This window comes from Lepidothrix coronata, unplaced genomic scaffold, assembly GCF_001604755.1.
Source record: "Lepidothrix coronata isolate B3197 unplaced genomic scaffold, Lepidothrix_coronata-1.0 Scaffold60, whole genome shotgun sequence".
Classification (NCBI taxonomy): domain Eukaryota; kingdom Metazoa; phylum Chordata; class Aves; order Passeriformes; family Pipridae; genus Lepidothrix; species Lepidothrix coronata.
In genome coordinates, this window is record NW_016690240.1 from 3,124,613 (window position 1) to 3,152,570 (window position 27,958).

General features: G+C 39.5%; 1 protein-coding gene across 7 annotated transcripts in view; it reads right to left on the minus strand.

Moving 5' to 3' along the window:
• The window catches only part of TFDP1 (transcription factor Dp-1), a 39,884-nt gene extending 13,411 nt beyond the window's left edge, over positions 1 to 26,473 (minus strand). Inside the window, exons 1-4 of one of the 7 annotated variants that reach the window (XM_017817401.1) lie at positions 26,383 to 26,473; positions 24,902 to 25,013; positions 12,085 to 12,151; positions 589 to 695 (exon numbers count right to left, since the gene is read on the minus strand). In XM_017817401.1, coding sequence (XP_017672890.1) covers positions 589 to 695; positions 12,085 to 12,151; positions 24,902 to 24,913 — 186 coding nt within the window. In that variant the 5' untranslated portion in view covers positions 24,914 to 25,013; positions 26,383 to 26,473. Of the gene's footprint in view, positions 1 to 588; positions 696 to 12,084; positions 12,152 to 24,901; positions 25,108 to 25,139; positions 25,327 to 25,765; positions 25,901 to 26,382 lie in introns of those variants that run through there. The other 6 variants (XM_017817404.1, XM_017817403.1, XM_017817402.1 and 3 more) reach the window with 6 other exon arrangements.
• Positions 26,474 to 27,958: the final 1,485 nt, after the last annotated feature.

Genomic DNA, 27,958 nt, shown 5'->3' on the forward strand with positions numbered 1-27,958 from the left:
ACATTCCACTTCAGATATTTACATGTTACAGTTGCTTCCTAGAAGACTGAGACCAACTCTACTCACAGTTTTAATTTTGATCACTTCGAAAATGACTTATCATAACCTATGTATTACCTATTGCATTATTAGATTCTTTGAAACATCTAATTTCATGTACCTCATGTAAAGCTCACAATAGGTATTTAAGCAAAAGAATATCTAAATTAAACACGAAGAAATGTAGTTCTCTTTTCAATTTTGTTCCACCTAACTCCAATCTCCATAAAAACGTGCTTATGGACTTCATTTACATTTTCCTGTGCCAGATTTCAAAGCAGAACCTGAAGCAGCCACTGATTTTAAATGGCAGGACTAGCAAAACACAAACCCACCTGACTAGTCGCATATCTGCATGTTGATTTGAGAGTCATGTTTGAATTTCTTTATGCAAAAGAACATTTGTTTTAACATAAGTCTATTAAAATTAGAAACAAGCTAGACTATCTGCCCATGACAAGTGGCTACCAAGCATATTTACAGCGTGTGTAAACAACAGTACAAGCAATACAAAATAAAAATAGAAAACAAACCATAAAGTCTCCTTACCACTTGTTGTGCAATGTTGACATTAGACTGTCCGAATGTTTTTGGCAGGAGCTGTTTTCCAATCGTATTTACTGTAGAAGGATGGACAGCCAATAGAGAAACAACCCCTAAAACAAATACAAGTAGATAGCTTCAGGTCAGCCACACTGTATATTTTAGCAATTCCAGACTCATCTATACTATACCAATGCATATTAATAGAAACTAGCCCTGAACCACGGAGAGTCTCAATATAAACGTAGCATTTATACATTTGAAGAAAAAAAAAGAAATCAAGATTCACAGTATGTTCTCTCAAACACTCTCCTACATAACCTTACAGGTCAGTGATCTAGTATGAACATGTTTTAATTCCTTGTATTCCAATTTTTCTCTCACAGCAGAGTAATAGAGGCAACAGGCATATAACAAAAAGCATAATCCTCTCCTACCCTTATCCTTTGTGGCTACTGAAATATTTTCCAGCACCACCTGACAAACATGTCCAAAGGCCGAGAACATGGCATAGTCTTCTGAGGCATGCTGATCTACAAGAGGTAAAATTTGGCAAGCACAGGCCTCTCCAAGAGAACATTCCCAACTTTTCTCTAAGTGTCCCCTCCCAGCTGAAGGCAGGGAATTAAAGAACATTTTCAGGAATCCATTATTTCAGAAAGATACATGCAACACAGTAGCCCAACCCTGCAGGAAAGGTTGCTCTCTTCCTGTTTGTAACCCATACACAATCAGCAAGTATTAAGCCACGTAAAAAGAAAAAATCAACTAAAAATACCAAACCAGGTATCCTCTAGTAATTTGATGCTCCATGACATAGTTCAGGAAACATAACCAAAGCAACCCAAAACAAACAAACAAACTCCAAATGGAACAAACCCCCCAAACAACAACAAAACAAAGCAAAGCAAAAAGAAGCAACAAAAGAATAATTAGACAAACAGTCTTGAAATACTGGAGACATTTATTTTGCTGAAACAACTGTCATGTGATTGTCAGGTTTAGCAGCTGTTTCCCTCAGATCACTTTTAAAGGGGCCTGGGGGGTCAGAAAGACTTGGTACAACGCTTGTTCCTCTTTTTCCCGTTATCCAACACAGAAGCAATAAGTAAGCATTTTACAAGGGTTGCATCAGAAGGGCCCTAACTGGTCCTTGATGCCTACCATCCCTCTTTGCACATTCAGGAAATCTACAGGAAGTTGAGGACAATTCAACTCCTGTTAAAGCCCTTGCTTTTCAGAAGGCTCATATTTCCCAGCTGCTGTTACCAACCCATGTCTGACAGCTTCACACTAGAATCTACTCTCAGTCCCCCAAACAGGATGGAGCAGCATGTCCTTCTTCCATTATTAACCAGAAAGTCAGCAGCTCTTTCAGAAAGTCAGCAGCTATCTCGTTTGTAACATAAGTCTGTTATGCCTTCCTGTCCTTTCAAGTACACTCATCAGTATCATGGCCTTAATTGTGTTTGTTCTTCCTCTCTGCAGAATACAATAAATCAATATAAACTACCTTGGCTAGTAGTGCTCGTGTAGATTCTTCTCAGCTTCCTAAAGTGGAGGTCAAATGACTTTTTTTTTAGCCTACTTCTCATTGCTTTAAAAACAACAATGCAATATGAAAATTATATATCCAGTACAAAACAAGAGTTGTAAATGCTTTCCAAGGTTAAGACACCTCATCTATTTGATCACTTTTCCTTACCTTTGATGGTTCTTGTTGCCCATACTCTTTCTAGCTCTACCTACCCTTTCTTTTGCAGAGGACAGGGACGGATGCAATATTCATGACCAAGGAATGCAATATGCTACTGTATAACTCTATAGCATTTTCTACTTTATTCCCTGTTCCTCTCCAAGTAATTATCAAAATTCAATGTGCTTGGTCTCCACTAAACACCAATACCACATTTCCATAATATAACCTACACCAATTCAAAAGTTGTCTTGGGTATGAATAGCTCACCTGGGGTACTCATTGTATCTCGTTTGGTTTTCACCAATCATTAACCCAATGGTTAATATGGGGGGAAGGGGACTGCCCCATTCTATCACACCTTAGTTTTTTTAATAGGCTGATTAAGGACCTTGATAATTTTTTTTTTGTTATTTTTAAGAAATTCAAGGACATCACACTGATTAGATAATCCTTATCCATGTGGTTGTTGACTCTTCAGAGCATGACTTTGAAAAGACATAACTTCCTAACTTCCCTTTTCCCCTCCCTCTAGAAAACCCCTGTTAAAGCCTACTATCACATCTGTCCATATGTCTACTGCTTCTCTGGCATGCACTCAACCAGTATGCCTAACAGAAGTCTAACTTAATCATCTGCAGTTACCTGAACCCTTCAGAAACCAGTGCAGGCTATGTGGCTTGCTTTCCTTCTGGTACCGTAAGAATTATACACACTCAGGAGTCAGAAGGATAGAAGCACCATTGCTAGGTCCATTAAGATTTCACAGGTAGACAATTCTCTCATAATGATTTCTAACCATTCACGTTATGAATTTTTTCCTAAGGTAACTTCTAAATATTACTTCAGTAATAAACAACTTCATAAAAAACAATACTGCCATGAGACTCTCCCTAATCACCTCAATCATCTCTCTACTCTTCAGATGCACTCAAGAGAGTTTGTCTGGCATGTTTAAAAATAAAGTAATTCTTTATGCTATTGTATTGTTTATTAAAAACTTTTATGCAGTCAAGACAGACAAAAAATCTGCTCTCGTAACAATGTAACTTGACACAACAGTAGAGGTCAGGAGTCAGTGGTTAGGAAGCAGATGCCCAGGAAAACACCATGGTGCCCGGGCAGAAAACAAGCACCATGTGACCCAAAGTACTCCACTATGCTACAACATTCTGGGCTGCTTTTGGAACAGCAGTCAGTGATTGATCCCTTTTCCTTCAGCACTCTTTAAGCTGTCCCTGTTCAGTTTTGGGGCCCACAGTGCAAGAGAGGCACTAACAAACAGGAGAGAGTGCAGCAGGAAGACACCAATATGGCTTAGGTACTGGAGCATATCCTGCACAAGGAGAAGCTGAGCGAGCTTGGAGCATGCAGCCTGTGCAAAAGGTTAAGGTGGAGCAAGGGGTGTTATTTGTGGAAATCTAAACATTGCCTTCAACTATTAAATGGAGAGTTACAGAGATGACAGAAGACACAGCAAAAGGAAAAGAGGGGATGGTCACAAGGTGCTGCACAGCAAATTCCAACTAGGAAAAAAAATTCACAAAGGTAACGCGTGGTAATAGGCTAAATTGGAGGTTCCTCACAGATACACAGCAAAATTTAATGATTGAAGGGGTCTGTGCTTTCAAAGCTGATCTTGGTCTGAAGGTAGGGTTAGATTAGATGGCCTCCAGCCTCCCAATTAATTTAATTTTCTGAACAGAAATAGCTATCTTGCAACTAAAACATCTGTGTGAAGGGAAGAGTACACACTGTTTCTTTAAAGTTTTTAACTACATTAACATTTCCTGTGGTGCTGTGCCAGAGTTAATTCATGCAACTAAACCAACCTGGCTCTATACAGAAACTGCAAGGTACATCTGTCTGTGCAGCACAAACTGACTGGCAAGGAAATGTAAATGTAACTGAAAGAACAGTAACACATGCTTCACAGTTCAAAGCAAAGCCAAAGTCAATTTATAAAGGCTATCATATTAAATAGGAAAGAGTGTAACTGTTCAACTATACATAAAAAAAGAGAAAAACCCAATTTTTTTTTTAAAAAGCATATTTTCAATTTGCCTCTGCCCGAGTGAATCCTACTATATATTCTCATTTGCCTCTCATGCAAACATTTTTCTCATACTCATCTGCATTTTCATTAAAGGCTCATAATGTGTGGTGGTTTTGTTTGTTAAGTATACAAGCAGAAATAATTTTATTAACTTAGCTTTGCAAGTGACTGACAGCTTAGTTTCTCAAAGGAATTTTTACTAATCATTTCTTAATTACTGTTACTCTTAACAGCAATCACTGCAATCCAAATAATCCTGTATGGACAACATACAGTGTGCATATTACAAATTACAACCACAAGTTTGCAAACAGTGTTGCTGGCACCAACTCTTCTTCCTTTTCAAAACAAACAAATTACTAATACTGCTAGTTCTGACATCTTCCCCCCCCCCCCTTAAAGACTTTGAAAACTGCACACAAAGGCCATGTAAAGCAGGAAAAAATGTATACAGAAGGATATAACTACTACTACTACTTAAATTCTCAGTGTCCCAAACGTTTGGAAAAATGCTCTTAGTACTTACAAGCAATCACAAAACCTAAAGGTAATAGAACATACAATATTCCAGAATACCTCCAAACCCAAGATAATGATACAGATGGAATGAGGAGTAATGGCATATAAAACTTGCCTAACAAAAACAGCAGCACCCTTTAACAAAACCTGTTATTTATCTGTCTATAAACAAATAAGTGCTATCTTCGATTAGCTGTTGCATTCCGGGGAGAACTTTTGACCTGGAACGCTGTTTTACATAAAAGCAAACCAAAAGAGTTTTACCAAAAAGAAAGAATCCTTTGCAGACTTTCAGCAGTTTAAAGGACTGTTCAATTAAGAACATTTAAAATAACTTATGATGCCACAGAAAAAAGACACAGTACATCTCAGAGAAAGCAGTGCCCTCTGCAGACCATGCTGTAGATCTCTCGAAAAGCTGACCGCTCCAGTTCCTGAAACAGTAGTGACTCTGAATTTGGTGTGCAGGTCAAAAAGGATGGGCTGACTTACTCCCCGTCCCAGGAGCACAAATCCCATTCATTCTAGGTGCCATACCATTTTCTGAAGTAATCGGCCTTTATGTTTTCTTTACTTGTGAGAGCAGTCAAACAACTCCGTTTTCTGACAATGCAGTCTCTAACAAACTACATCTTCTCAGTCTGTCTTCTAGCAGAGAAGAGCTATTGTATACGTGAGAACTTGATTTGACAGGAAGGTAATTTTGCAAGCACCTTCTGAGTTATTACAACCCCCAAAAAAGAACGTATAGAATAACAGTGGTTTATCAGAATGCAAAATAATTCCTGCCATCTCCTGCAACAGTCGCAACCAAACTCTGTCCAGTAGACCAGTTTGGGAAAAACAAACACAATCAGGAGTTAAGCAAAGGGTCATTTTAAGTCAAGTCTAAAGAAAATTAACCTTTCAGGTGACGTTTTGGAGCTTATGAATTCAGCAAACTTATGTCTTAATTACATAATCGGCTTTGAAATTGATGGGTTTTAAGAGAGCAGTTAGAATCTAGCTTAAGGACAGCTATGCAACTCGAAGGTAGAAACATAAAGCCAGCCTCAATACAGGCCAAATAGGACATGCTCTCAAAAAGGTAACATTACTATCAATAACCTGATAAAATTTGTATCTCAGAGAATATCAGTTGAAGAGCCCAACAGTCTCTTCTGGGAGATCAAAAATACATGAACAAGATTTACGGAAATTACACAGACACAAGATTCCATGGCTACTGTCACTTCTGAGAAGGTCAGGTGCCACCTGGAGCATTACATCTCTTATTTTGGGAATTTGAAAAAAGTTTATAGGAATAAAACTTACATAAAGCCAGCAAACCTGTACTTGCTAAAGATGCAAAAGACTGATATAAGATTACATGAAAACTATGAGAATATTCCTGGAAATGTTATAGATTCAGTTTTGGCAGTTTTATGTATGTGGATTTTTAATTCCTTTTGAGAAGAAGAGACAGAAGGAGGAGAAGAGGGAATTTGACTTCAACATCACAAACAAAATCCCTTACCGTATGGAATTCCAGCTCCAAACCTGTCCATCAAAACAACTGCTCAGAACAAATAGAACACAAACAGCAAACTAGTCTTAAGGTCACTACCTGCCCCTCTCCTTCCAGCATGCCACCCTTCAATCCTAGGGTGGTGTCTAGAAAACTGTCTGAAAAAATTATCAAGTTTGGAATCCAAAATCAAACAGACTCTCTTATAGAAATGTAAAGTAGCTTGAGTACACCTAATCCTTTGCAAAAGTTCTTTTTTTCAACTGAAAAGCTCTGAGATTCCAGATACAGATTTCTCTAAGGGTCTCTGCAAGTCACAGGCCTTATTTCAAACACTGCTATAGCGTTCTAGAAGACCTTACATTAGACTCACTGATCTTTAGTGATGGCCTCTACTTCTCTTCATACCATCTTCAGCTATTTCTTATTTTCCACTCAGGAAAGTTGCATTGGGCTATTTCAGCCATGAAATAGCTGACAGCTCAGTGTGCTTTCAGTAGTACCTTCCTCCTTTGTTAAAAGCAAAACATCTGTATTGCCTGCTAACAGAAATGAAAACCACAGTTTGATATCATTCAGAACTGCAGATTTAAAGAAGGTTTCTAACCATTTCTTTGGATTCTGTTCAAGGCAAAGGATTTATCTCCAACATGAAAAAAAAGTAAGAAAATGAACTACTTATGAAATAAGTTCCATTAATCAAAAGTACTGTTCTATTCAGTTGAGATACTGTCAATAAAAACTGACAAAAAAAATTGCTACAGAAACTTCCACAGCTGACTCCAATTCCAAGGCTTCAGCAAGACTGATTCCTCAGATGCCACTCCTGTGAAGTTGCAGTTTTTAACGGCTCTCTCACCAACATCATTCATATTTTATTAGTTAGTTATATGCCAATTCTCAGAAAACACTGAATTCTTTCTGACGGTATCAAACTACTATAGGTTACGACAACACACAGATAACTATCTCTAGTTGTGTGCCAAGTCAAGTAAAAGCACCTCTACTTATTGAACAAGTCATACCATCCTGTTAAGACAACAAACATGCTTATGCAGCAATTCTGAGCTTTTGTACAGACATCGACCTTCCCCAGTGTGTAGTACTTACTAATTTCTTACACCAACTCAGAATTCTTTGTGATTCTTATCATCCTTAGCTATGACTAGTAAATAGTTCAAGTATTACAAACTGGTCTTTCCAAGTCTGTCTTGAAATATCCTGTGTGGTCTACTTTCAGACTTTTTAAGTCTTCTTAGATTTTCCAAAATACCATTTCTATTTCCAGCAACAGCTTTATTTCCTGAGCTTGACTTTAAACAACAATAATTGGATGTACCTCACTGCAATAATACAGTCATTTTATAACCGATTTCAAGAATATATCTGTTTGCTAAAGCACAATTCATGGGCTCTGCAATTGATCTCTAGTTCTATTCCAGAGGAACAATTCCAGTCACTGCCAAAATTCAGGGAGTTTGAACTTGCAAGTGAAAGTAACAGTAACATTACATTGCAGAAGTTTCTTATAAATATAAAGAACAAAACAATCTTACAGGTAGGCAGCATTGAAATATGAGTCTAATATACACCTCAAAATTTCATGTTTGACTTCTATTTTTTCAATTACCAAATCTGAAATGTGAATATCATTAGCCTGTAAGATGTGAAACTTTATATTTTAAAGTGTAAGAGGCGAAAAGAGCTAGAGCCATACAAGTATTTTCCAGTTACATACCAATAATGCCACCTACTGGCATGAGAGGAGATCCAAAATTTCTATCCGAGTAATTTTTAAATCAAGAGCTTTAATTTCAATATAACATTAAATACAACTGGTTACCTTTCTCCTTGCACTCGTGTGAAGCAGATAATTTCTTTCACCCAAATTTCTTCACAAGCAAGGGACAGGATTAGAATTGAACAGTGTGCTATTTAATAACAAAATATCAACACTAATCTAAATATGGCAAGGATCAGAATACGGCAAGGACCAGAATGTAGCACTTTTCTTCAAAACGTAACCTCCAGGAACAGCAAAATGTCTCCTTCTCTAAAATTCATTGCCAAATAACAATAGAAAACACAAACTTGTGAAGGAGTTTTACTAGGTTAGCTCCTCTTAAAAATTCTTTCCTTCCTTCCAACCCATATGCATTTGCTAACTCTCAAAATGAATTAGCCAGTTGGAAAACCACCTTCCTGGTCACCACGTAAAACAAACCTTTCACAGTCATACTGTTTTCTTCAGGGATAAATGGAGTGTTACATTCCAGTAATGGAAATACAAAGGGGTATCAGAAAACATGGTGAATTTACAGTCAGCCTCTTCTGGAGGTTGCACAGGCACTGGAGGAAACACAAGCTGCCACCTCATTTCTACCACATATACTTTGGTTTCACACTAAAGATGCTTTTAAAGAAATAAATTTTTAGACCATTTTCTAGAATGGTATTTATATCCATGACTACTTTATTCAAAATTATGTGCATAATGCATTATAAACAAAATTTACTGAGGCTGTCATGTGAGGTTTTTGGGGGGTTTTGGTGGTTTTTCTGGTTTGTTTTGTTTTGGGATTTTTTGTTGTTTTGTTTTGGTTTTTTGTTTTGTTGGTTTTTTGTTTGGTATTTTTTTTTGCTTTTGGGGGTTTTTTAAGCATACTATTTTCTTCTCTTAAAATAAATAAAGTTCAGTTTCTGCTTTAAAACAAAAATCTTAATCTGGAGTTCATGGCTGAGACCAGTCTCTCCAAAATGAACTACTGGAAGCACGTCCCCACTTGTTAAAGTAAAATGGTTGTCTACGTTGTATTTGTTTCTGACAGCGGATATTAATGAACAGTCAGGGAACGAATGCATGGATAGGACTTGCATACAGAGATTACTGCCTAACATATCCCCTCTCTCTGATTCTACAGCTTTAGGGACTTTTTAAGCAAGCAGTTGTTCAGCATAACTGTTCAGCAAGATGAGTGATGTTCCCTCTTCATTATTTATCTAAGATACAACAGCAATATATCCTAATAAAACTCAGTCTAAAAAGAACCTGTTCACAGTTACCAGATTTCTGCTGCTGCAGATTAAAAATTTACACAAGTCCATTCACAGCCTATTCTGAAAGCATTGCAACAAAGCTGTTTAGGCTGTAAGAATTTTTGCATCTTAACCAGTTTTGGTCAGAAAGGTCAACCTTTGCTTGTCTTTCATAGTTGATTCATACACCTACCAATCACATACTCACTTAGAGCCCTTTGACAAAGTCTTACAAGACCATTTCAGTAACAATATTTTGCTCTTTCTTTTTAACCGCTTTTGCAAACATGTTCTTATGACCCAGCACACAAGTTGTTTTTTTGTCTTCTACCATCCCCCTAAAACCTTTATTCCTCTGACAGCTGAACTCCTCCTCCTTTCACATGTGTCTAGTAACAAGTGGAAACTGAAGCAAGTCATACATTTCTTGTTGAATTTTCATTCTTGATTCGCTGGGTCTCAAAGTTGGACTTTTCCAAAAAGATAATGGAATGTACCCTCTGATACTATTGATACAAGGACCTTGAGTGCTGTGAGAGCACAAAAAGAATGACTTCTAAAAGTAGCCAGGCTCCTGCATTCTCCCTGAAGAGTCTGCCCAATTACTGCTGTTGGGGGCAGCAAACTGGGATAAGCACTCGAAAACCTAACCAATCAACCAACCAAAAAATTAACCACCACTTTTAATGATGACCACCAGAGAAAAACAGGAAGACTTTTTCCTGACCCCCTTCAGTTTATCCTAAGAATTAAGTATACCAGACACACTTCTGCTACCCCATGGAAAGCTTACTCCATGATTGCTTTGGACTGAATTGTGAAATTAAGAGAAATTTTGCACAGATTTAAAGAAACAGCAGAGAACTGCACTCTTTTGATATAACGGCATATAATGTAGTCAGCTACTTACAGAAAGCTCTAGTACTTTTGTGTACAGTAGTTATATTTCAAGACAGTTAAAGACTAAACAAAAACCCTAAAAATTATAAAAAGTGGCACAGGAAGTACTAATTAAGTGAATGTACTCTAAAATGTATCTGACTACTTGGTGACAACATATTTGCAATTTTAATCTCTGATTATGTGCAGAGCCTGCAGATAAAACACAGACAAGTTAGAGGCAAAACCCATAATCTCATCAAGCCAAGAGAAACAGTTGTTTCTTCTCAATATTAAGAATTAGTTGCTGTCCATTAACTTTATAAAATCCCTCTAAAAGCAATGAGATGCAGAAATTAATGGAGAACAGCTTAGTTTGCTGTATTATTCATAGTGGTATACATCAAGAGTAGAGCTCAACTCTCAAACCAGACAAGCTGCAGGCCTGTAATAAACTATTTAATTACCTGCATTTATTTTAAAAATTCTATAAGCAATAAAATGGCCTCTATTTTGCCCACTTTAAGAGTTATGTAATAACTAAAGAGTCAAATTTCCAATTCCTGCTATCTAGACTGCACTGTTTTGACTAGCTCTCCACTGACTGTAACAGGGTCTAGACACAGACACCTATGTGGGTGTAAAATGCACCCTGCTAAGTATCTGCCCTAACAAAACCACAAGTTTTACTGCCCATAGGGGTAGGGCACATGGTACAGCTGTTAAGGATCAGGTACCTACCTGCACACTTCTGCTCAGGGGTGTGTGACTGTGTTTACACCTGGACCAGTTAAGACGTATCATTATTCAACGCTTAATGCCCTCACCACCAAAAGCAGAACAGGGAAGATCAGCTGGACACCTCCCTTTAGCAAACCAATGTATATTTTAGACGAAGGAACGTCAAAGAGAGAGTCTAGTGAGCTTCTAATAACATACCTGATGTACCTAGTGGTGGTGACAGAAATTAAATGGGTTTCTTGAAATGGTATATAAAATACTAGAGCAGTCATACTAACAGAGTTCACCTGAAACGGAGTACAGGTTAATCTGAGTGTACCAGCATAATCCAACAATGCATGAAGTTCAATAGATTTGTCAACAGTAAGGTTGATGAAAGCACCAGACAGCAAGTAGGTGACTGTCCTAATATAAATTTAACCCTACTTCATACAGCCTATCAAACGACACCATCTGTCACACATAAGAATAAACCAGACTCTCATCATTTGGAAGCAACCACAAAATAAAATGGCCATTACACTAAAATAAATTGTCAGATGACTGTGAAGCAAACCAAACTCTTACGTATCAAATTCAAGTTCCAATTTATAACCCGTGTTTTATTAAAATTGCTTGATTACATTACATTATCATACATGCACAGGCATTATCTGCAAGTCCAAGAGAGTTCTGTTCACAATACAGTTTGAGATAAGCTTGCATTAGTGTGGATGCATTATCATAAAAACTGTCATAGCCCATTTTAAACTTCTTTACCCCAGCATTTTTTTTTCCATTGGCTAAAACTCAGTGCCGCAAAACACGTTTTAGAACATCCTGGTCTTTATGCTTAAACACAAGCTACACTAATGAGAAGATCACACATGGGATGATGAACTACCACTGAACTTCACATAAAGTTTTAAGACAATTATAAACCACAGAAAATCTACAGTTTGCTTGCTGGTTATATAACCTAAGAAAAGTTTTACAAAAACTATGCTAAGAAAACAGTTTAAAGCCAGCAATTTGCATAACTACTAAAAATCAAGAAATGGAAAATATTACTAAAAACTGTGTTCTTACCTTTTCCAGGACTTAGGTTTTGGTCTATAAACACCTTAAGCTCTCCATTGGCTTCAATTAGTCCAGCCTGTTAAAGAAAGTAACTTTGATTAAATTTACAACCACAGATAGGCTTTTATTGTTAAAGATGAAAGGCATCATACCAGAAGCCTCTACTGCAACCACTCGCATTTTGTCACAATTCAGCTGCTATGAAATGGCACTGTTTGTGGTACAGTATTTGTCAAATTTTAAAGCCTTGATTTTATAAATACTTCTTAAAAAGCAAGCAGAAAACCAGTTTACACCCACTTTGCTATTCTGTCTTAAGGAGTGTACATGCACTGTTTTAACAGATAGCTGAGCACCCTTCTAATCTGAACCACTGACACCTGCAACTACACCTTTCTCTGTGTACATACTATTTACCTGCCACAAAAGGTAATAACATTATAGCAAAAACAGCAAAGGGAGTAGAGAGTGCCTTGGGCCTTTTTAATCATAAAAAAAGTCATTAAGAAGAAACATCTTGAGCTTTTCAATTGTTATATTTTTAAAGATCAGAATATATAAAGGTCTGAAGTGACAGAACTATATGGTGACCTGAAAGTGTATAAAGTCATCACAATCCTTTGAGAAAGCTCACTGTACAAGTTATTTTTTAAAATACTATTAATTTTTTGACAGAGAACACTTGATGCGCAATTTCTTGGTATCTGTAGACAAAACAGTCCTGAAAACAAAATTAATTAACACAGGACAAACATTGTTTCCATTTAGAAACAACAGCGATAGAACCAACGCATGCACTTAAGCATGTGGTGTTAAAGAGGCTGACAAGTCCTTAGCTGCATTTTGTGCATAGCAGGTACGTGCAGGTTACTGACAATCTTCGAGAAAAAATCAAGTGGTTTGCTGCCAGTCAGCAGCAAAGCTTCTCCCCTAGAAGTCTACCCGAAGAGCCCTACTTACGATATGCCAGAAGTTTGGCAAGCCAAGGAAGCCACTAGAGGATGCTGTGGTGCCGTTATTATCCAGGTGTATCACACCAAGGATTTCTTACAAGAGAGATGGAACTTTAGGAAACTTTAGGAAACAGGAAACTTTCCTCAGTGAACTGGGTGGGGAGGGAAGGGGCAAGATAAGATGACTGAGCACTGGGGACAGTCTGGGAAGTCAGCAGAAGAGAAGTTTTGCTAAGGCAAGCATGAAGAGCAGTGGCCTGTAATGGCATGGCAGCAATGAGGACCTGGTGGCACAAAGAAAACCTAAGTAAGGAGACAGTAGAAGTGAGAAGTAGAATGAAGAGCCTGTGACAGTTCTGTCCTCCATTTCCCTACTTTCCACCCTCAAAAGTAACACAACAGCATAGTTTTAGGGAGACTACAACAACTTTCCAATACTCCCATTCTCCATCTTGCCCACAACAGGGATTTCAAAGGTCCACTTGAACAAATGACAGCTCCATCGCCCTATTCCCAGGCACCAGAACTTTTTATAAATCTAACTCCTTATCACACAACTACGTAATTCAGAAGGGCAACAGTCTATATCAACCACTTTCAAAGAAAAAGGTATACTCATCAATATGAAATCAGTATTGTGTACAGACATGTTTTTAGAGCCACCACTCTATGGCAACTTGACATTCCAGAGCACTGAAACCTCATGTAACATATGAAGAAGAATTTCTGGGTAAGTGTTACCTTATACTGCCATTCTACCTAAATTTCACAACAAGTGTTAAACCATGCAGGAAGTGCAGTCTCATTGTCATCATTTCTTTAAGAGCACTACTTCAGTTTCTATTCAACGGCAGAAAGAAGAGGCTTGTATCAGGACTCTTGCAAATCCTCCTTTCCACGAGAATAAAAAAACATATCAATGAAACTAGAAAAGAATTTAATATATTGTGGTTTTGATCAGAAAACCACCAAGAAAATGTCCATTTTAATCTGTAATGTCTTTCTTTTAAGAAGCACACAAATTCAATAATTTTGAACTATTAAATTCATTCATTGGTTTAATATGCAAAAGCAAATCTGCATCAGGTTCGCATGTCAGTTACAGTGATACTGCAAAATCAAATATTTAAGCTGTGATATTCAGCAAATTCAAGTATTAATGCAAATCATTATTTCAGTAACCAGAAAATTAGGCAATTCAGTAATCAGTTACTTATTGGTCCCTTCCATTTTCTATTTTTTTTAAACTAGAATGTCTCCAATATAACCATTTCTATTCAATTATTTTATCTTTAAGTACTCAACAAACCACCATCATAGTAACAAGTAATCTCATAAGCTCCAAGTTTTCTTTTACATAAGTAAAACATACAGTGAAAAAATATTATCCAAAACAATGTGCAACTCCAAAAACCATAATCTAACCTGGCATTACAAAGGGTCAGGTTAGTGCTACATGCCCTGGACTGTGCTTTTCTGTGACTGAAATGACGCAAGTCACTGACAAAACACAGAACATTTAGGAAAAACACAGCATTTAATCAATAAGAGAAGACAATTTTAGAAAAATCAGAGAATGGTAATCACCAAACAACAAGAAGAATCCCCTAATGGACCACAATACTGATGAAGAGTACAGCCATTATAGTTCCACCACCTGTCCACACCAGTGTCTTGCTAAAGGTTCAGCTCTATCAGTTAAAATGGCTGGTAAATATTCAACTGATTTGTAAGAGTATGCCCAGGGAAGACTCCGAGAAAGCTATATGGAAACAATATTATGAATCCCACAGCAAATAGCACCCTCAGATGCTATTATTCACAGTAAAAACTGATTTCTAGTGAAAATTCTGTTATTCCAGCCTCAGTATGCTCTTCATACTTTTGGTTACCCTGCTTAATTCTAAGGTTATCAAAATTTAACACTGGATACAAGCTTTTGGTGAGAGAAAATTGAAGAGCAAAACTTCCATCCCATAAAAAATGTTGGTGTCTCTGTTCTAAAATGGAAATACTATGCAAAAGACCTCTCAGTGTGTATTTCAAGGAAATGCCTCCTATTTTTCAAGCCAGGTTATTTTGGAGGAGGCACCAGGATTACTCCTCTGGAACCTCTATAGCACAGTGTCCAAAACAAAGAAAGAAAATAGAGGAAAATGTGACTATAGCTCTCATTAGCTATATTATAGTCACAGATTCACATGAGCAAAAGAAACAACACCAAAAACCTACTAAACAAAACCCAACCCCCCAAAAAACAAACCAGAACAAAAAAACCAAACCAAACCAAAAATTACCACCAAGAAAACCCACTCAGCAGTAAGTATTGGATTTTCCCAATGGAAAGGTAATCTTCTGTCAAGAAGGGTCTAGACATTAAGGAAATTCTATTTTCTGATGAGAAAATGCAGAGTTTTCAGGCCCTATCAAGCTGCTTGTAACAACATATTTTGATTTTTACTACTTTTCACTGCAGTTTTTTTCATATTCCATATTTTCTTCTTATCTTCTCACGATTCTCAATTTCAAGATGTGTTACTTCCTTTGATGATGATGCCAGGGCTTCTTGAAATAATTTCATGCTTTTAATATCTGATTCTGAAAGCTTATTAAGTGTTTGCAATTTCGCAATTGAGCATAGCTTTCCTCATCAAAGAGACACGTTGGTTACGTCTACTTCTCTGTGGAACGAAATCCCTGGTATGCTAAACAGGCTACAGATACAGACACAACCTTTATCCTTTACATATTACAACAAAATAAATAATTATTTAAAAAAATAGCTTTTGACATCCACCGTAGCATCTAAACTGTAATAACTACTTAAGATCTTTCCACAGATCACAGGAAAGGAGGTTAAAGTCCATTGGATAAATTACTAAATCTGGTAATTTGAACTCCAGAAGTTATGCTGGAGTAAAAATCCAAACCATCATCAAGGTTTTGTCTCAGCACATCATTCAAAGCTCCTAAGGAAAAGAAATCAACTGGCAAGCTAAACAAATCAAAAATTCAACTGAAGTTAGCTTTGGCCTGCTATGAGATCATCATCAGTCATAAGGACCAGAAAGTCTGTTTTTGTTTTGTTTACATATAAAAGCTGAAAAGCACAACTGCTCTCAGCCTGAAAAACTGGAAATCGGGGAAAAAACTTATTGTTGGGATTGAAGTTAATCTGAAACAAAATTTGCTAAAAATGCAGAGAATTTTAGTTATTAAAAAAATCCCTTAGGGCAGACTATCAGAGAATAATTTAGTATCTTACTAACAAGCTCATATTTGCAGTCTCTGAAGTTATGCACTAGAAAATCAACACCCTTACAACAAAAACATAATGTCTTCCACAGCTTTTAAGCCTTGCAACTTATTTCTTAGTAAAAATTGGCATGAAATTATTTACTAAACCTTTAAACTAAACAGAAAATATGCAAGATGAACTTGGACTAAAGGACAAGCAACCTATAAGAGCAAGAAGCCTGAATGAGGAAAATCAAACTGAACAAGTACACATGTTCTGTCTATCAGATTTAACCTGAGAGGAAGGTCTCTCCCACTGCTTTAAGTAAATACAGGGAAGAGAAGGATGATTTTCTGCCACAGAAATACCTTTTCTACCTTGCTTCTAGGTAATGAGTTCATTTTAAGTATACTCCCTGAAAAAGAGCTGAAAGAAGAGCAAAAAGGGTAAAGATATGTGGAAACAGAGGTATCTGCTAAAAGGTTATTTCTCAGAACAGAAATTTTCAGTTGCTAAGCGCAGATTAAGCACATTAGATTGAGGCACAGAACTGGGTTTGACAACAAGAGATGTGGGTGCCAAATATACAACAATGGTTAAAGAATGGAAGTCAGAGTGGGACAGTCAGAAAAACAGTTTTGGGACTGGCAAGGAAAGATACAAAAAGTGAGCTACAAAATCAGATGGAAGATGGCAGAATTAAGAGCTGAGGTAGAGAAACTGAGTCACTGAAAAAGTGCAGGCAATACATCTGATGAGAAATTAAGAAAGAGCTTTAACAGAGCAAAGAGATCAAATCCTGTGACAAGAAGGGAAGAGCACGGGAAGTGGGAAAACAAATACAGTCTATTCTAAACTACGACTGAAAAGGGAAATAAGATGGGACTCGGACTGAAAACTTCAAAATAAATTGGGAAAGAAGTACTGAAGACAGAATCAGAAAATGGAGAAATTGGGAAGGAAAAGTATTTCCAAACAGAACTTGTCAAAGGCATTTCATGGTCCTGGGTTGACAGTTGGACTTCATGATCTTAAAGGTCTTTTCCAACCTTAACCATTCCACAATTCTATGACCAGGAGCATGCCTCTGCTGTCTACAAACAACCACCCATCTTGTGCAAAAGTGCACCTAACTTGATCTACAGAAATGACAATCCCTAGTCATTTTAAAGGCAATAAATGTAAAGGCCTAGGCCATGCAATTTTACTATGGGCCACTTCATTGACAATATAGTTCTCTTTCTTGCTTGCTTTGTTTCAGCATCAAGAAGCAACAGAACATTAGCACACCTACAAAGCGTAGAAAAGCTTATAACCAGAAATAAGTAATCTTACTTTAAGGCTGCTTAAAGAACCTTTATTCTTTTTTCACCCCTATCCATAAGCAAATGTCATTTTTAACAAGATGATAATTAACTGCTTTTCCCATTGGATTCTCCTCTCATACAGGGACCAGAACAAACATGCTCCAGGAATGAATTACTACACAACTGCAAAAGACTATTTTTATGGGACATTCAATTCATTTTTTGCAAAAATTAAAAGGCAATCAAAATATCAAGTGAAGGAGGATTGTAGGAAAGGAAAAAAAGTTTTAAAATTTAAAATATTTGAATTTCATTTTGCAAATTAAGCCAGTGAGAACTATTCTTTACTATATAAACAACACACAAACTTTTTAAGGCAGACTATAGGAGTCCAATCCTTCAAAATTCTCAGACATGTTATTTTCCTGTGTCTCAGTAGCCTTTTTCTGAAACAGATTTCACCATACCACATCCTCAGTTCGCGCAACATCTTCAAGATTAATGTGTCTGTCAACCACTCAGCAATGAACTACACCATACAAATGAGCTTTCCAAAATGTATCTTTGAATTTTTAGCACATTAACTCAGCAAGGTCAAAGCACCAGATAATAAAGATCTGGATATAACAAGACTGTGAAGGTAAAAAGCTAAATACAGGTTAGTAGCTCAGTTAAGCCTTGTTGATCTTCATCTGAATATAGGCTCTGCTGACACTGCAGTTAAGTTAGACACTGAGTAATACACAAAATGACACCTGAGGTCTCCTTTATTGCAGAGTACGTCGAGACCATTAGCTTTCTTGGCTGTTCTTTCTGAAAAGAGCAACACATCTCGAATTCAGTAAAAATTAAATGAAGAACTTATTTTGAAGATGAGTCAAATAGCAGTCCTGTCTAAGCACTCAACAGATCAAAAATACCTCAAGAGTTAAAGTCATTACACGGTGTTGTTTCTTATAGTAATTCAATTGCTGAAGTGACACAATCTTTGCAAAATTTAAAGCTGATAACCCCAAAACTAACTGTGAAGCTATAATAACAAAGCAAAATTGAATACAAGATTCCTACTGGAGAATATAGTACCACTTCTAGCACATAAACTAACCAGAAAATAAAAATCATTGTTCATGTCCTCCTGGACTAAATACCCATGTGCAGAGGTACCAGCAGCAGCCATTTCCACAACCAGCTCCTGCAATCATTCTAGATTTGACCTTTACAGATTTTTGTTTTTCCAGCCAAACCAAATTTTAACAGCAGCTTGTTCAACAGCATCTGAACCACAGCTGAAATCAACCGGACCCCTTCTAAAACCATTTGCCTCACTGATCTCCTTATCAGCATATTGTGAGAACACAATGGCCCACAGCATAATTTTCAAGCAAGTCTGTGTGACCATTAATGCAATACTAGAACCCTTAGCAACTGTCATGTAACACAAGACAAGCAGCTAGAAGCATTTTTAGGGAATATGGACCACTGGCAATTTTTAATAAAGTCTGCTATCTGAGAACCACTTCAACACAGAGAACACTCAGCAGAGACCAGCCCAGTCTTCCTCCCACTCCTAATTAGCTATAATAAATATCCATTAACAGATACCCAAGCAAGCAAATACAAACACTAAAACAAGTGATCCCTAGCGTAACTTAACTTTTAAAAGATACCTTTTTGTTGAGCATGTTGTCAGTACAGTGTAGTTACTCAGTAAAACACTAGAATGTACCTACATAGAGCCACTATCATAACCAACACATACAATTAATAAAGTTTAACCCTTAAAGGCTACATGAAAACACTTTATTTAAACAAAAAAAATGTCGAGGTGACACGCAACTTCTGAGTTGCTGTTTCCATAGTTTATAATACAAACCAATATAGCAAAAAAAGGGGAGCTCTGATTGTGTACTTGGAATGTAAAAAGGAGAGCTTAAAGATCACTTTCCTTTTGCCTTCTTTGAAAAAGCACATTAAAAACAATTAACAACATTCAAAATCCCAAAGATGCCTTTTTAGATGACCTAATTTTATAATACTATTTCATCTTCAGTTTGCAAACTTCTGAACATGTTAGAACTAACTAAAGGCAGACAGATCAAGCTACTGAGAAGCCACTGAACTAAAATGATATCAAAAAAAGTGCATGACCACTTGACTTTCCTCAAAGACTTAACTTCTCTAGTCCGCCTCACTGAAATTCCCAGTACATTACCAAAAATAAACATGAAAGAAAAAATACACGCTGGTATTTTAAGAAAAGTCTGAAAAATGTTTTGAAGACTATTCAATACTTTCTAGGGATTGAAAGTGCATCATGCAAAGAAGGTCCAAAATGCATATTTTTCCTACTTCCATTAGGTTCTTTTTCTTTAATCCATCCCAAACGTAACTTTTTCAGACGTGTTCAAGATTCATGCAGAAGTACCCCAAGAAAGATATTAAAAAGTACAACTTCTGTGGTATTCTGGCAAAATTAGTAATACAGAAGCACAGATCTATTAGCTTCCACAAACACAGCAGACCTACTAACCTATCCAGTAAAGCTGTGCTAAGAAATCAGTTTGCTGTTTTTTAAAATATTCTTTGAGCAAAATATTTACTAATACCGTGAAATAATTCACTGAAATAATTACATGCCTGAATGTATTCTGAATTCTCAGTTAAAATAAACTCAACGTTAATCCCTGCATCTCTAGATCTCTTAAAAAGTAATGTTAGATGAGGTGTTGAACTTTGTGCAGGCACAATTTCTCATATGCTGTCCTCATATTTACACATGTGCACACGGCTTCCTTTGCTAAGTTGGATACACAGGTCATAGCTACTCCTCAGTAAGATTCATAAAAGCACCATGAAAAACTAAAGAGATACAATAATTTTTATGCAAACTAGGGGACCAAGAGAAAAATCCCTAATAAAGTAATTCAAGCAAAAGATGACAATATAATTTTTAAAAATAAATTAAACATTCTAATTTTAGAACAAGCAGTTCCAAAGCCAACACCACTGCCAGCAACCTATGAAACAGTAACTCAAGAACAGCTCTCAAGAAAGATATTTTAGTCTGTGAGAAATTCTGAAGGCTAACAGTGGTACGTCAGTTTAAAAAGTTTCTTAAATTAGTTTTCAACTCCATGTTCTTTGTGTACAAATTATTTTTTAAATAACTTGAAACAGCCCATGCAGTGATGGTGAACAACTGCAACAATCACAAAAAACAGCTACTAGGTAAGAATGTTTCATTTACACATACTTTTTGAGAGCAGAAGGAATCATGCTCATTCATTTTGTCTAGTCCCTTTCTTCTCAATACTCACTGGAACACATGCATTAGACTACTCCTCATAATAGATACAGTTCCTGCAAGTTGTTGTGTTAAGAGTATGGAAATGCAGCAAAAAATAAACCCCATTGCTCCTGCTTCTTCTTCCTATGCAACACTGGGTTTTCAAGAAAACATCCACAAGCTTCTCTTATGGCTGCTCGAGCGGCCTCAACAGTGCAACAGAAGTAACTGAGAGGAGAAACAGGGTCACCACAAGTTGGATCTTCAGCCATGCTACAGAAACTGTTAATTTAGTAGTGGAAGGTATATTAACCACTGATGCTAAAATTTATCATCTTAATTTACAGATAATTCTCAACATGTAACTGAATATAAAAGTGGCTAGCAAGTAGTCCTCAGTCTTATACTGGAAGCTGGGGAAAAAATTATCAAATTCACTCTCTTGCTACAGTAATTCCTGCTCCTTCATTCCATGCTGCATCCTGCTTAATTTTAAGCATGCCGAGGATGGGCAGGTCATCACTTCACCTAGGGAGCTGCTCTTCCCGCCCAACTATTAATTGCATGAATCCAGTGAGCAGCACAAGTCAGCTGAGGACCTCGGTGTGTACATTTGGCTCTTCCAGCTCCTGCCTGGAAGGTGCCACATTTCTTCTGGAAGGCACCAGCAGTGAAAGAGTTTACAGTAGATACAGCAAACTCTTAGAGACTGACACTGATTAACCACAAAGAGGAATTCTGGCTAAGCTAGAGTTTCTGGAGGTTACCTGTATGCGATGACCAAGGAATTTCCCACACAGTGCAAAGTTACAAGTCAAACTGCACCCAATCCTACTGACCTCACCTTGTCATTAAGACTCTTGGGAGGAAATTCAATGATCCCACTCCCAAGACACACAAGTCCTTCAGATACGGCAACCAGTGTTCTCTTGTCCACGCACGGTTTTTTTCATTGTTTCTCTAAACTGCACAAACAGTAAAGTCTTTCCAGGAACTAAGATCTCCTGAACTGAATGTGATATACTGTATTTGCCCAATTCTGTTAGAACTGCTTCTCAGCTCCGCACAGTGCTCATTTACACAAACTCAAAAATGGCTGTGCTCAATGCTATTACCAGATCACACTGGAAAATGAGTGCTCCTCTCTTCCCCTGTTTACCTTTACTGCATTCCAGATCTCCTACCCAAAACATAAATTGACATATATGCACAGATACTTTAACATTCACAAGCAAGTATTTCTCTTTTTCCATTATTATTTTTCAACTTGTCCAGCTATACCATTACTTACGATTTTAAAGTCCACCTGCAGCTTTTAATTAAGGAGCTACATATGAATATACCTTTTTTGCCCCCCTTCACAGCTTCCTGACCGTTGCCAAGGCAACTGAAGTAATTTGGAGGGAAAAAAAATAAAATTAAAACCTCAGTGTTTTGTTGCTTATTTTCTCTTGATTGTACACTCTGAAAAGCATTAGAGGGACACATATCAAAGCAATATTTTGTAGAATTTAGGCTTGCATCAAATAGCTCATAAGCATTATTCTGCCAGCTTACATGATCAGTACTTTGGTAAATATTTAATCCTTTATAAAACAAATTTTCTTGGGTTTGCCAGTACTCTCCATCATGGTCCCCATTTGTTCAATTATCCAGCAAAGTCTCAGTCTGTAAACTTTTACAAGTATTTGACTTTTCTAACAGATCTTATCAAAATGCAGTATTTATAAAGAGGTATTGGAAGAACTGGAAAAGAGAAACAAAAGGGAAAGTGCTCTCCTGCAGCAGGTAGGAAGAAGAGTTAAGCAGGAGCATGTCATGTCGTGGTGCCCTGTCTACACACCTTCCCTTTCTGTCGGGCTCCCTGCTCCTCTGTCACCACAGCCCTGCTGGCCCCAGCAGCACAGAACAGCAGCGGGATGCACATCACGCCTGTGCTCCCAGGCTGGAGCACAGAGGCATCCCTGGCCATGTAAATGCCACCTGAAGCCCAGACTCAGGACTGTAGCAGCACAGCCCTTCTTCCCAGTTTAGCCATCTCAGCTATGCTGAGAAAAAGGGAAGGAAGGGGCGGGGGCATTCATCAGCTATGCCATCTTCTTCACCACTACATCTCACAGACTGAGCACTTGATAGGTGACATGGCAGAACCACAAGACATTAATCACAGCAGTATTTTCATGTCAGAATGTTTAAATTTACAGCAACACAGGTTTTTAAAGACTCACTGCCCAGAAATTTAGTGATACTGTCTCGATCACGCTTAATTCCATAATGCGGCTTGGAAAAGAAATTAGATTTTGAACAAAAAAATGGGGAAAATTTTCCTCCTCCTTGAAAATCAAAACAAGTGGTATACCAATTAGCACCTCTATTTCATAGTATTAAACCAAAACTAGATGGGCCTATAATCAGATCCAGAAATCTAAAATTTCCCAGCATACACTACACATTTTAGACATCATGTAATGGTGGGTATGCAATAGTCTGCAAAAAGGTAAACAGTCTATCTTTCTTTCCTGAAGCACAATTCAAGTATGTACAGAGGTTTTTAAGAACAGGTTAGACAATATTCAGTTAAGATTTCATAGCCTTTCTAGCTACCTCAGCTATTCCGGTGCTCAAGTACACTTAAAATTTTACCTAAAACTTGACCTGATTTTAACTTTCTTCAAATTCAGCTTATTAATTCTTGTAATAAAGACACTAAAAGCAACTTCTTCTCCTATCTGTAGTATCTTCTTAAATTTCTGAAGTTTATTATAACGTATGTTATCCTGTTATTCCTTCCTTAACTACTCTCTTTTCTAGAATAAACTACATCTTTCAAAAATGAGGCTTGTTCTAAAATGTCTTATTCTCATTTTGCTCCCCTAGACCTTCTAGGATATTCACCTGTATTTGTAGGTGCTAGCACTTCTTTGCTTAGTTGATATCTCTCTCAAAACTTAATATAAAACAAATGTACTTCGGTATCTAAATTACTTTGAACTGTTTCAATTTCATCTCCTAGTCTAACACTCCTCTTTCATTTTCTTCCCGCTTATACAGCCTATCATTCCCTGAACTCTGCTATCTGTAATGTACTCGGCCACCCTTATCTCTTCCAGGCAAGCTTTAAGTGACTACGTATTTTCTGGTTGCTTCTCCCCACATTAAGATGTTTTTCAGTTGAGCTACTAAAATTTCCTACAAGATTAATTTTTTAAACCAATTCCTCTTTCATGGAAATTCTTGCTATTTCAAAGCTACAACAGCCCACATTAGATTGCAACCTGCTGTTTATGAAGTAAGTTGTATTAGTTCTCCTTAGCTTGCATACTGTTGTTTTTGGGTTGGTTTCCTTTTGAATACGGAGTAGTATCTTGTCTTATTTTCACTAAGAAAACATGAAAGCCCAATTATACTGGGTATTAACAATGACTGACATCTTAGAGGCAGAATATGTTGTAACTTTTTTTTTAAGTACTGGAATGGGTAAAGAGCAAACATGCTCCACGACAGGCCACAGAATCAAAGCCACTAACCTTAACACCAACGGTAATGGAAGTCTATGCCGAAAGTCCCCAAAGCCTGTTTTTACAGACACTAACAAGCATCTTTTGGTAGACACAGATAAACAATGAACACATATGGAGACTGAACCATCTTCACTTCCTTGAATGTATGATGCCTCTCTGAATACAAGAAAGGCAATACTAGTCAACAACAACCCTGTCATCTGAACAATATTTGCTGGGTTTTTTTAAATCCAATCCAAACCCAAGCTGGTTTAGTGTTTAATATGAATACACATAACGACAACAGTCCAAGTGCTGTTATAAGCATAGTGAATTCTTAGGATTAAATACTCTGAAAAAATGGCTGCAGATCTGAAGCTGGTTTATGCTGTTACGTCTACAGGAAAACATAACCTAGGCTTGATGTACAATATGGATAAAGTTCTATATATTCATTAATGCCAGCTACTATAAAGCATGACCCCATTTGCTTTTGTTAATAAAAGCATTCCCTGAGCTCCATGTGCTACAAATATACTTACATCTTTTGCCATGTTACCAAAGACTAGAAACCAGTCCTCTTAAAATCTTGACGGCCGCAGGACACAGGGACAATGATGCTATTTTCTACAAAACAAGCAAAGACAGCATCAGCTGTAAAAAGAATAAAAGGAGGGAAAGTTTTTACAATTGAAATTAACGACTACTACCACGTACAATTTAGGTTTCTTTTTTAAAAAAGCCACATTTTTAAAAAGGGAAAAAGTTTCCCTTCATCACCTTTTCATCCCTTGAGCCCCACGCTCACGTGTGGGGGGCACTCCTTTCCCGACGGCGGGGGCGAGCTAAGCCGTGGCAGAGCCCTTCCCCCAGCCCGCACCCGATCCCACGGGGGGCCGGTCCCTGTCCAGCTGCGCCCCTTCCAGCACCGAGCTCTGGGCGCGGGCAGCGATCACGGCCTCCTCCTCCTCCTGCTCCCCACCCCCATTTCCAGCAGCAGGGACAAGTAGGCCCTAGGGGCAGCTCCCCCCGGGGCCTTCCAGCCCCGCTCTCCTCCTCCTCCTCGCAGGCGGACGGGCCGCGGCCGCACCGGGCGGCACAGCCCGGCGGCCGCCTCCGCTCCCCGGGCACCCCGCGCCCCCCGACCGGGGCCTCACCGCCCGGGCAGAGCCCTGAGCCCCGCGCCGCCTCCCCCCGGCAGCGAGGGGCCGCGCTAATCGCCTGGGCGGCGGGGGCGCGGGCAAGGGGGGACGCGCCCGGCGGCACCGCCGGCGGCGGCGGGGGAAGGGGCGGCGGGCGGGGTGCGGGTCCGCGCCGTCCTCATCCCCATCCCCATCCCCATCCCGCCCGACCCGCCGCCGTCCCACCCGCCGCCGCTCCCATCCTCGGGCGCGGGCTGCCTGCACCTGAGCGGCCGAAGGTAGAGAGAGCCGGCTCCATCCCCCGCCGCCGCCCCCAGATAGGGACCCGGAGCGCGGAGCGGGAGCACCCCCCGCCCGACGCCGCCGCGCTGCTGCCGCCGCTTCTGCTGCTGCCGCTGCGGAGGCGCCCGACTGCACATGTGCGGCGGCGGCTGCGCGGGCCTGGCGGGAGGGGGCAGGGGCGGGGGGAGGCGGCGGGACACCGACATCGGCAGCCCGGGAACGGGGGAGGGAGGGAGAGAGGGAGGGAAGGGGGCCGGCAGGGACCGCCCCCCAGCCCCCCCTCGCCTCGGGGACGGGGTGCGGGGGGAACAGGGTCTACCCCGGTGGGCTGTCACTTCCCAGCGCGCCTCTGCCCCTGCCGGCCGCCCGCCCGGCGGGCTCCCGACCGGCCACCCCCGCACGCCGCGGCCCCGCACACCTGCCCGCCGCCGCCGAGGGGCTGCCCGCGGGAACAGGGGGGGATGCGGCTGAACCAGTGGCGGCGGCCCCTCCGCGGACCCCGCGCGCGCGACCTCCCGCCGCTCTTTCCTCTTCTCTTTTCTCTTTTTTTTTTTTTTTAAATAAATTTAAAATAATTTAAAAAAAAAATTGAAACTTACACTTTTGTGCGTCCCCCTGACGCTGCGCGCTGACGTCACGGGCGCGGCGCGCCTCGCACGGGCACACGCGGAGCGGCCAAGCCACAACCCGCCCGCCCGCCGCTCCACGGCGCGCAGCGAGCGCCGCACTGAGCATGCGCGGGATTTTCGCGCCTTCTCCCGAGCGCGCGCCCGCTCGCCCGCCCGCCTGCCGCGCGGTGCCCGCGGAGCGGGACGGGACGGGACGGGCTGGGCTGGGCTGGGCAGGGCGGTGCGGGCGGTTGCCACAACATCCTGCTGCCGGTGCTTCCTCATCGCGCTTTGTCCGGCCGTTACTTGAGCGAAGTTTCGCTCTCAGCTATCGTTGCTAAAATTAGGCGCTTTGTGGTAATCCAAGCGAAAGTTTTCCCTTTGGGCGGCTGCACAGTCTCAACCTTGAATTAGGTCAGACCTGCGCCAAAATGTGAGGCACCTCCAGGCTGTGCAGCCTCTGTGTACATGACAGCCGCAGGAACGGGGCATGTTAGCAAGGGTTGTGTGATGTAATTACATCATTCTCCAGTAAATTTTGGCAGAAAACCCTGCAGCATGCCTAGCGGGGGGCTGCAAAGGCAGGGCCGTGATGGTGGAAAGTGCAGGAAAGCATAAAAAGCTCAAAAACTGTGTTGCTTATAGGGATAGATGCAAGGCTACTTGATGGGGAGGAAGGCACACACACTTCTGCACTCATTACCGAGCCTGCATGGGATGACGTTCATAACGTGATGAGGGGAGCAGGAAGTAACAGGTCGTTCCTTCTCTAAAATTATGCTGATCCTGGGAAAGACAGCTAGTTGGGAATAGAAGACACAACCAGCAGAGCCACCACATAGAAACAGCAGGCCAATCTAGCACAAATGCTGGAGAAGATGCATTTCATCAGTCAACTACAGCCACATTTAGTTACTTTTATACCATACTCTTTCTTGTTTTTAGAAGACATTGAATAGTTGTGTCTTACAATAGTAATGAAATGTTATCCTCATTTTCTTGATAAATACCAATCTTCGAAGTTTTTCATTATCAATACCATCCACTTGCTGTAAGGTTCATTATTACTCCATTTCTTCATTCCTCTTGACTAAGCTTGACAGCAGTGGACACCAAAGAAAGAAGGTGATAATGAAAATGTGCTTGTAACTGTTTATAACTTTTCAGAAAGCAACAAGAATTTTCACACACAAAAAGCCATGAAGCACCCTAAGCCAGCTGCAGAAAAAAAAGTGCTTCCTAAAAGACATCTCCAGTTGACAGTGCTGCTCTCCACCCCCCAGGTCATATATACTGTGCCAGTGGATTTAAACTTTCTATATATCTCCAGTTCCAAGCCCCCCCCTTTTTTACATTAATTCTTGTAGGAAAAAAACTTGAAAGACAACTGCACAAGCATAAACAAGGGAGGGTGGGTGTTGTCCTGCTTTGCTAGCATTTATTTTGATACATTACTAAATGCCCAAGCATGCCCAACTCCTCGGTAGTGCTTTTTTCTTTAGCAGGGGGTTGTTCACAACTAATTTGAAGTATTTGTGCCAGTGGAAAAATTTTCAGCAGTTCTCTT